This window comes from Abrus precatorius, unplaced genomic scaffold (assembly GCF_003935025.1).
Source record: "Abrus precatorius isolate BTA unplaced genomic scaffold, Abrus_2018 Scaffold2, whole genome shotgun sequence".
NCBI lineage: Eukaryota > Viridiplantae > Streptophyta > Magnoliopsida > Fabales > Fabaceae > Abrus > Abrus precatorius.
In genome coordinates, this window is record NW_020874362.1 from 1,551,915 (window position 1) to 1,563,225 (window position 11,311).

An 11,311-nucleotide genomic window follows, 5' to 3' on the forward strand; every position below is an offset into this window, starting at 1 on the left:
ACTTATGGTCTTACAATTGTTGGATATAAGACTTTTGAGGTAACACATACAAGTTCTCAACATAAATGTGGGTTCTCTCTCTCTATATATATATATATAACCTTTTGACAAGTTAGAAGAAATCATATATGCAATTGGTGAACCATTGGATGCACCACAGAGATTAAATTATAATAACGAAGAAAACAAAAAAGACTTTGAACCATTACATTTTGCAAAAAGCGGACACAACTCTTGTATTATTTTATAAATAGAAACAAAATGAAAAATACCATAGCACAACTTTTTGTATATACATGTCATTGGATAACTTGATGTATTTTGATGAAAATAACTTTGCACCAATTCCCAGTCAACATTAGAAAATGGATTGAGTAAAAGTTACATTGCTTTATATCAATTCATAGTTGTCATGGAAAATAAGTTGAATAGAAGTTATACTAGATAAGAAGTGGCTTTGCACAAGTATTTGATGGACACATAATACACAAATGTTGCTTTTAAAAAAAGGGAAAGTATATCTCATGTGCCTACAACAAATCTAACCATGCTTTACAAAAGGGATAAATTATCTCTTAATCACTAGAATTAGTAAAAAAAACATTGTTAATAGAGCGAACTCATACGTGATAGCGCATATTAAGAAAGTGCACAAGGCTTGAGGGAACGAAGTAAATTCTAAAAGAGAGATGTCATGAATAATTGTGAAACAAAAATGAAATGAAAAATCCATGCCTAGAAGCAGTAGAATCCATAGTTATGAAAGAAAAACAAGTCAAAGATATGGTAGCTATATGGAAATCAAAAAACGCATTGAGATGACAAAAAAACAAATAATGAAATACTCAATCTTAACCATTTATAACAAAGTGTAATAACTAGAACATAGGTGCAAAGTATATATGTTGACATTATAAAGTTAAATACTCAATCTTAATTGTTTATATTAGAGCGTGATAACTAGAACATAATTGCAAACTATACACGTTAAGTCATAGAATTAAATATTCAATCTTGACCCTTAACATGATATCTACATCTTGTTATGTCTTTTAAATAAGTGACAAAATAAGTTACAGACATAATAAATAGTTACACTATAGAGTAACAATCCACTCATTTGATGAAAATATATACTTTTTAGTGTGATAAATTGTTGTTTTCTTTAAAACACTAGTTTTTTTGAACACCGCACTTTAAGGATGAGAGTGTGCTCTCTTTCATGAGATTATTTTCTTAATTGATCATGTTCAAGTACATAATAAAAGGTATCAGTGCTTTGATATTTTGAAAGAGTGGAGAAGGACATTTTCCAAAATGCACTTAGTACCTCGCTTCCTTCCTCTAATAAAAGGTTGAATGTTTCAATATTTGGAAAGAGTAGAAGAGGAAGCTTCATCTACTCTTTTCAAAACACGTTTAATGTCTCACTCCTTCACATAACTGAAAAAGTCTTCTCAAGAACTTACAAGAAAAAGTTTGAATCTTTAAGTTAGGAACACAACCGCACTTGTAAAGCACAAGGTCAAAATGCTCTTAGGGTCACTCTCTAACAAGCATAGGCATACTTGTTGTTTATGGGCAAGTGTACCCGTCAAAAAGAAATTAAGGGTTCTAAAAAAAATTTCTGAATTATCTAATATTTCTAATTATTAATAATTTTTTAATTTAATTATTTGAACTTAAAGGATATGAAATTAAATAAAATAAGAATTCAAATATGAATGATTAAAATAGAATTAAAATTAGCACAACTTCTGACAATAAACTAATCAAGAAGAACTTAGGACATATGATTTCATCCTCGCAATTCTTGATGTTCTCTTTTAAATTAATTCTAATTTCAGTTTTTCTATGATTGCTAATTACTCGTAATAAAGCTATTAATACTCAATGGTCATGCAATGTTAACAATATTTTTCTAGTTATTAATTATAATGATCATGTAAAGTAAAAGGAAAAGAAAGCATAAAGAGCCTATGAGTTGGTAATTTAATAACAATTAAAAAAAATTAGTTTGGTTCACCTAATCCTTTATCTTATTTTACCTTATAGATCTATTAACTTTATGTGGTATGGTCACCTATAATATAGTTAATTATGATATGCTTAAGAGTTATCAATTCCAAATATACAAATATAACACAATAGGATAAATATCAATCAAGAAAGAAAATGTAAAATTATTATTAATAAAAAATTATCTTATAAAGTTATGCAAAGAATTTACCATAACCCTAGCTATAGATTTAGCCAGATATAATATAAAAGGTAATCAAAACAATACTACACAAATCCATAGGACTCAAAAAGTAAATGCAAATTAGATGAGTCTCCAATGGAGAAGAGACGAGAAGCGTTCTTGATTTTATGCACTCCTAAAACTTCAATAGTTGTCAGCAACTGACTAGTACTAAGGTTGGGGATGTGAAAGAGATCTGATAAAGGCATGAAAAAGATAAGGTAAAAACCAAATGTGAAAAGTATGAAAAAAATATGCCTAAATCGCTCCCCCTAGGTTCTCTTTTATAGGGTTTCAAAATCCAAAAATCTCTTCATAGTTGGACTTCTCGTAAGTGATCACGGTCGTGCAAGGCCATAAGCATGGTCGTGCACATGGTTGAAGTACTATTGTGCTGGCTACTAGGGTATGAGCATACTGACTATAGCGAAGCCTTACTTTCCAATCAATTTGAGCCCAAAATATACCAAAAAATCAACTTGGTTCTCATATTAATCTGCACCATAATCATAGAAATTAATTTAAAATCTAAATAAAATAATAATCATTTATCAATATATAAACTATAAAAGTATGTCAAGATACAAACTCATCACCTGTAAAGCACAAGGTCAGAATGCTCTCAAGATCAGTGACCAATAAGTATAGGCACTTGTAAAGCACAAGGTTAGAACATTTTCAAGGTCAATTACTGACAAGTATAAGCATACTTGAGAAGCACCAACATATAATGCCTTTAAGATTAGTTGCTGACCAGTTAAAATTGCTCAAAGGACTTAGAGGAGAAGTTTGATTCTTCTAAGTTAGGCACACCTATAAAGTGTAAAGTCAAAATGCCTTCAAGGTCAATTGCTAAATAATAAAAAAGAAAAAAAACACAAACAAACAAAAGCAAGTAGAGACAGAGAAGCGAAGTTTGATCTTTCTATAAGGAAAGTAAAGAGCAAATGAAAAAGATGCAATTACAAGTGAAGAAAGGCAACTAAATAAATGAAAATAAATTTGAAGCATGCAGGTATTAACACAAATTACAAGCAAGGAAAGGAATGGTGAGGACAATAAGCACTCAAAATCAGTCATAATATATCATGCACCCATAAACACTCATACATGCATTCATACATAACTTACATAATCAATCATGACATAACATGCATTTATAAGTACTCATACATCGCATACATTCATACTTAACATACATTTATATATAAACATTCACACATTTGCATATAGAATTCACGCATAATGTCTCATAAAGAGCTATCACGCATATCGATAAGGATGTTTTGTTCTCAAGAACATGACTCAATTTTTAATATAGGGCAATGTTACATATATTTGTCTGATACTTTAAAACGCTTGTTAAATTAAAAAAAAGAAAGACTATATAAGGAAGCTCCACACTTGTATTGGTACATGACAAGTACTAGCTTAAGGAGCATTTATCGCCTCACGTGGATTCACTATTACCATATGCATAAAAAGGAGGAATAATGAATAGCTCTTATGCACCACTTGATAAACACACTACATGTTTATCCTATAAATGAGCATTTCAGTGGTCCATCAAGCTTTTCATGCAATAATGCTTTAAATTCTCTCTAAACTCTCCTCTCCCATTTGTTTCAAATACAAGTGAAGTATATTTCTAAATATGATAAGACCAAAAGTGATTAAAATAATGAATTTATAATTAAAATATGACATATTCTTTTTTACACTTAAATGAAGAATTTGTTTCAAATACAAGTAAAATATGTTTTTAAATGTGAATTAAAGTTTATAAATGTGATAAGACTAAAAATGATTTAAATAATAAATTTATAATTAAAATATGACATTAACCTTTTTACATTTCACCATGAGCAATGATATAATTAGTCACATCAACAAGTAACAAAATAAAAATAATAATAAAGACTGAAAGAAGACAATTTCATATGTTGATAATTATATTTTTCAAGAACTAAAAATAAAGTGAAGTATATTTTTATAGGAGTAAATAATAATATTGATTCCTAACTTTATAATGCCTTTTTTACTCCTAATTTAAATAATACTTTATTTTAGTTCCCAATTTCCTCAAACATTTTTCACATTAGTATTTATTATCAACTATTATTAGTATCCACTAATAAAATTTCCTAATTAAACATGTTAATCACATTAACATTTCATTTTAGTTCCTAACATAATTATAAATATTTCAGTAAAATTTTTATATAATTAAGCATACATACTTCGTGCTATCTGAAATATAATTTTGAGGTTAGATAAGAAAAGAAATATCTTTGCTAAGTTTTTTTTTTTTTCCTAACTGTTTGCGTGGTCTTAACGTTGAATTAAAACACAAATGTTTTATACGGGCAACTCAACTTCGATCTACATATATTGTTTATCTATTTTAGATATAATTTCAACACTGAGACTATATATATATATATATATATATAGTCTTTTTTCTTTTGTTTATTTGTAATCTTCTACATACTAAGTTTGTTTGGCCTCTTTCTTCCTTGAGCGAGTGAAAGATGCAAGGAATTTGTTTATGTGAACACAAGCATGAGTTAGGGTTTCTAACCGTGATAAGACCAAAAACAATTAAAAAATGGATTATAATTAAAATATGATCTGGACCTTTAGATGTTTTAACAGGTCATTAAAGCACATGGTAGTGCTGATGTAAATTACGGTTAGCCACGTCAAACACTTAACATAATAGAGGCAATAATGAGGACTAAAAACAGAATAATTTCATGTGAGTGACAAGAATGAAAAGATAAAAACAAAATAAAATTGTATTTCTAGAGAGAGAAATACATATTTAAACCCATTTAATATGAGTTGCTTATTAATTTTAAGGTCTTCTTGTCCCGTTTAACCCCAGCAAAGGTTGTGTGGGTCATGAACTAGTCTTCGGACAAGTAGGAGCAGTGCAGCCAATGTCACTTTCCAAGGGGTGAATTTTGACGATTGTTCCAAGTTAATAAGAGCACGTTGGGCATGATTTGTGATGAGCTCAACTTGGTGTGGTGATGATAAAGTTGAACAAGATTCTTTGCACACTCGATTTGCAAGTGGTGACCGTTTGTATATGGTGTAGACGATAATGGAAAGCTTTTCTTTGGGGGCGAAGGACGGGTTTTGGAATATTTCATAAACGTTAGTTGAAATCCTCTGTAAGCTTTTAAATCAAGAGGGTGGCAACAAGGAAGTCGTGTGCTAAAGACTTTTGAGGGAATTGTTACAGTGGCCAAAACCACAGCCCTAAAAGTAATATTCCAGTAGATTCCAGGCGCAATAAGAAGCTGGACATGTTCAAATCTACCTTACCTTCTAATACCGTAGATACTTCACCCGCAAATACTTATAAAAACAACTTTATCAATCTTATCACTATCATTTATATTAAAAACTAATTTGCTGCACATTTAATAATCTTATCAATACTTTTACATAGGTCATCCCAATCAAAATTGTGTTTGCTAAAGACAAAAGGTAATGGTTCAAACATTTACCGTGAAATCACTCAAAGGCCTAATTTATACTCCCGCATGATTGTTTCCCAAAATATCAATATAATGGATCCTCTTGTACATATCGGATTGGGAAATCTTCATAATTTTGTAATATGGCCAAAAGTTTGCTCCCAAGAGGACCGTGTAATATGCACTTTATTTAACACAAGTTACCATTGGATAGAAATGTAAGCGTACACCTGCCCTTCGGCATCATATCAAAAAGAACCAAAACAATATATTTAATGCACAGGTACAGTCACTAAGGGTGTATTTGGTTTTCCTTTAATATGAATTCCTAAGCATGAAAATGCAAAAGTAATAACTTTTTGCTTCTTGCAAATGTACGTTAAAGTTCTATCCCAACAGAAAACCAAACATACACTAATGAGTTGATTGCTCATAAGTCTCTGGTCTTTCCAGCAACGCTTGGATGTAATCATATGTATGGCTGGTGCGAGGAATGCAAACTAGTACCCATATAACGACCATAATTAGGAGGGGCATTAGTTGGCTGAGTGTATATAGCTTGGCCAGGAACTTGATAATCATATGTTATTGCAACTGAATGGGGATACCTATCAGGAGTGCCTGCATATGCTGCCCTAAGAGGAGGAACCTGCCTACCCAAAACAAGAGTTGAAGCAGCACTACCAACAGATGAATGGAGTGAGCAATATCTCTCATTAGGTCTCGGCCTCTTTGATTGTGGACGTTTACTAAAGTCTCCACTTCTCTTTTTATCTGCCTTTGATTTCTCTAGTTGAGTAACCCTTTTCCGAAGTGTATCAAGGGGGTAGTCAGATTCGAGCTTGTATTCTTCAATACACTTAATTACAGTTTTCAGTGCTGCAAGCTCTTGTGCATTGGCATCATTCTGCAAATAAATGAGAGTATGTACATAAAATATGACAATACAAGCAATGCAGAACAAGATGAATTGAATAAAGACAATTATTCAATTGAAATTGCAAATTTGCAATCAAGCAATAAAGCATACCTTGGCACTGGCAATATCACGCACGTTTCCAGTCTTTACTTGTGAATTTCTCCTTCTGTTCTTGAGGTATAACTTCAGAAGGGGTACAGGGGCAAAGCTTTCTTGTAGCTGGAAGGCATGAATAAAATGTACGGCTGCAATTTGTTTCCCATTATTGATTAAGGATTCTACAACAACTGCACAAATAGTGAAAATTACAATAATCAACATCTGATAATCATATTACCTCTTGGCACGTGTAAATCATACCAAAAGCAGCAGAATATATGTCACATGAGTCTACTCTTTTGGTCAGGTAATCTAGCTATACTGCCCCAAAAGAAAACTACTCATCTAGTATATGGATGATATCTGACAGGACAATCCTTCATTGCAGACTTCACAGGTCAGTTTATTAAAAGAACACCAACCTGGCATTTTGTGAATTAACCCAATAGAGCGGCAGAGCTCAGGTGCCTGCCTAAGCTGAGCAACTGCAAGTACAAGCTTGCAGAGTTCTTCTTCATCAAACTCTGAAGCAATCCTAAAAGTTGAAATAAGCTGCAAGAATGCCTCTGCTTCCAATGAATTTCCATTGGCAGCATCAGTGTCTGCTCTAGCTAACTTGGGCCTCCACTCATCAGCAATTGCTTTGGCTTGCTGCTTGGTTTCAGGGTTCAGAAGGTGATCTGCACCTGGGTCAGCCCTTGCCAATAAGGTGGCCATGGCCTCCAAAATTATAATACAGGATTTGCGCATGCCCTGAAGGGCAGCACCCATTTTATCTTTTAGTTGGATAGTTTCATTGGTGGGGTAAAACCCCTCCAGTAAATCCAGCACCAAACGTGCTGGATCAGTTGCACTTTTTAATGCAACAGAAATTTCTCCACGAATAACAGATAGATTTTTTTTATTCTCCATTATATAACTCAGAAGACCCTTCGCATCCATTTGCTCACAAAAATGTGTCAGCTCAGGATGTGGCCTAACTTCAACAGTCATGCCATCAGATTTTTCACATGACTTATGAGGAAAATCCTCCTCTGAGGAATTTGCATCGCCAAGAGAGCTGCTTACCTTGTTATCTTTGTTCTCCCCATCATACACAGACTCCAGAGTTGCATTCTGGTGATTTGCATGAGCCTCTACAATGGACACTACAGCAGCATCTTTAAGCTCCTGCAACCGATCTAAGAGATCTTGCTCTTTTGAAGCAACTGCTGCCTTCCTCTCAGCAAGTAGTGCATCCAGCTCTAATTGTTTAGCTTCATACTCCTTCTCCTTAGCTTCCAGCTCTTCAACTTTCTTTTTCAACGCGTTCTCAAGGTCGTGGAAATGTTGCTTAATTTCAAGCCACTGAAGCTTATTCTCAGAATCCCCCTTCCGAGCTTCCAATTCAAGAAATGCCTGAGCAAGCTGCTCTATCATAGACTCTGCGTTATTTTCCTTGCCTTGCTCCATGTCGTCACCCATATTCATGCAGCCTAGCCAACAATGCTTCAAGAACAGTTCGACTTAGCGGTCAAAAACAATTACGAACATTAACAATAAAATAAGAAAAAAACAAAAAACCGTAGTTGCTGCTAAATACATCTATCACAGGAAATGGAAACAGATTAAAGACCAAATTATTAACCTGGTATTTAATATCTCCATGTCTTCCTCACAGCTTTCTACCCACCTCTCCATACCTTCCTCAACCATTTATCTAAAATAATTACGTTTTGCATATCAAAACACCAAAAGTACCAATAGCTTATCAAATGGACCCAAACAATTTGGCAATATTTTTGTCACATAATGTCTTCCAATGGTTAATGGAATAGGGCAAACATCAGAAGGTTTAATTATTATTAAATTTTAAGGGTTTAAAATGCAGAGCTGCAATAATACCATTGCAGTATATTAAGGATACAACAGAGCAACGTTGCCGTTGTAGCAGAACGCATTTGCAGATGTTTACAGTCATAAACAAAAATATCGACCGAAACGAAATACCGAATCCAATTCTTTACAAACAGAATTTTGAAACCTGCTAGGACTTACAAGAACGAAAACACGAAATCCAAACATTCAGTTAAAGATATAGAATGAAGGGTGAATCAGGTAAAATAGTAATACCTCAGTTCTAATGCGAGAAACTCGTAGCTAAAATAAACCAACCCGCAAGCTCTTGTCTTTACCCCCAATTTGAAAATTTGGGGCGTCAAAGTCGCAGCTTGGAAGTTAAGGAAATTAGGCACCGTTCGGATGAGAGATTCAAAAGCTTACTCTTTGCTTTACGTGTTAGGGGATGATGGACGAAGCACACGGGCGAAAGATGAAGAAGATGGAAGAAGAGTAGAAAACAGGAATAGTGAAACGGGACTACAGATTATTCTCGGGGTAAAAAAAATGGATTTATGAAAATATCGTATTCTGCTTTTAATTTTACTTGAAACAACATATTATCTAATAAAAGTAGAAAATTATATTTTTAGATAAGTTTATTAACATATTTTATGCTTCAACTTAAAAATATATAATTTGTTTTTTATTTTTTAAATATATTAAAATAATTTTATATAAATTTTTAAATGATTTAAATAAAACAAAAATAGTATTTAATATGAAAAATAAATTGACAAAACATATAGACAATTACCTGAAATTTCCGTCAAACGGTAAAAATTATATTTTTCTTATTTAACTTACATTTAACTCATAAACTACATCAACGTGTATTTATATTATATTTTATTATAGCAATACTTTAAATAAAAAATGTTTATAATTTTGTTGATATATACTCACAAATAAAATATAATATTAATAATATTATATTTAATACATTATTTATTTATAAGTTCAAGTAAAAGAGTTATTTATATTACTTTTGTTAAATACATAATTAATATATATACATATATATATATATTAATTAAAAAAAATTCTCACACTAGTATAAGTGTAAAATTTCTTACACTCAATTTAAATTTTTTATTTAATTTATATCTAATGAGTTATAATTTATTACTTTACTAACCGTTAGGTGTAAGTTAAATGAAAGACTCAAATCGAGTATAAGAGTTTTTAAACTTATACTAATATAAGAAAATCCTTCCTCATATTAATTTTATATTTAATATTATTTTTAAGTATAATTTTTAATAATATATATAACATTATTTTTTTTATTTAATAATATGTAATCATCTAATAAATAAAATAAGACAAAATTGCTTAATAATTTTAGAAAATTTTGTCTAATAATTACTTTGATAATAAATTTATGAGGGAAGACCAACAAAATTTTACAACCATTAGCCTTAAAGTAAGAGAAAATTACTATATTTATTTTTAAAACTATGTATAATAAATATAGATAATTCTACAAGATTGAATTAATTTTTTAATTTTTTAAAATTCTATATCTTTTATTAATCTTAGAATTAACCAAGTGAATGATATCTTGGAATCTATCTTCATCATGACTTTTTCATATTTGAAAGCTTATACTTAAAAAGAGACTTGATAAAAGACTCATAATTCAACAATAAAAAGAGTAAAGATCAAGTTTGTTGGCAAAATCCACAAAGAAGTTGCTAATTCATTTACATTGAGTTTGAACTTGTTCTCATGGGAAGGATTTGAAGCAATAATTACTTTTATTTTTTACTTTATGAATAGGATTTGCAAAAAGAATAATATTAGAAATAATATAATTCACATAGTTCCAATTATCAAAGGATTTAGTGTCAACATCTATATGATTAAGAATTCATGCATTTTTGTTATTCTACAATATTCATGTAATTACTCTAAAATTAACATAATTCAATTACTTAAACTAAGGCTAAAGAAAATGCTCCAATGACTATTTTATGTAAAGAATGCTCAAATTCACTAGCAATATAACAAGAATACACATTATGAATTTACATATATTTATATTTCAGATTTAATTCTTTCTATAAGAATATAATTATATTCTTAAAATAATAAATACAACTTCGTATAATATTAAATAAATGACTTAATTGTAAGATTTTACAGTACTATTATTAAAATATCTTTAGTTAAATATTAATATTAGAACAATATAATATTTTAAGAGTAACGCATACATGAATTGATGATCAAGTTTCACATGTATATGAAATATGAAATCCTCACATAGATACACATTGAGAGTAATGATATATTGAACTTATAATGAGAAAATTATATGGATCATTATATAATTGTTATAAATAATTTTCAATGTAATAATGGTGTATGTGGTCATTCATAAAGTCACTATGATTTATATATGACTAACTCTATGTATTAATCTTATCAAATGTCACTTATAATAAGGTGATTATAAAATTAAATGTTAGACATAAAGTAAATCTATTGAAAAAATATGAGTGACCTAAATAAAATATGTCCCTTTTATGAAATAAGAGTAATATTTATAAAGTTTCTAGATAGAGTTAGACTATAAAATATAATTATGTTCAATAAAACTTAATGTGAGATATTTATTTTAAAATTTTGCTCAAGTATTAAAAAAAATAAAATTAAACTTTATAAGGTAACACGTTTCAT

The 11,311-nt window shown here is 30.4% G+C and overlaps 1 protein-coding gene across 4 annotated transcripts; it reads right to left on the bottom strand.

Annotated features, from left to right (window-relative positions):
• Positions 1-5,900: 5,900 nt before the first annotated feature.
• On the bottom strand, positions 5,901-9,110 carry LOC113857924 (FRIGIDA-like protein 3). 4 transcript variants are annotated; one of them, XM_027490234.1, is made up of 5 exons: positions 8,861-9,110; positions 8,376-8,447; positions 7,171-8,236; positions 6,761-6,936; positions 5,901-6,637 (listed from the first exon to the last, which is right to left on the bottom strand). In XM_027490234.1, the coding sequence occupies exons 3-5, from the start codon at positions 8,216-8,218 to the stop codon at positions 6,200-6,202; spliced, it is 1,662 nt and encodes a 553-aa protein (XP_027346035.1). In that variant the 5' UTR covers positions 8,219-8,236; positions 8,376-8,447; positions 8,861-9,110; the 3' UTR covers positions 5,901-6,199. The 4 variants fall into 4 exon arrangements, with proteins under 4 accessions (XP_027346035.1, XP_027346036.1, XP_027346034.1 ...); XM_027490235.1 differs by lacking the exon at positions 8,376-8,447 and having other exon boundaries at positions 8,861-9,104; XM_027490233.1 differs by lacking the exon at positions 8,376-8,447 and having other exon boundaries at positions 5,923-6,637; positions 7,171-8,223; positions 8,861-9,085.
• Between the last annotated feature and the right edge of the window lie 2,201 nt (positions 9,111-11,311).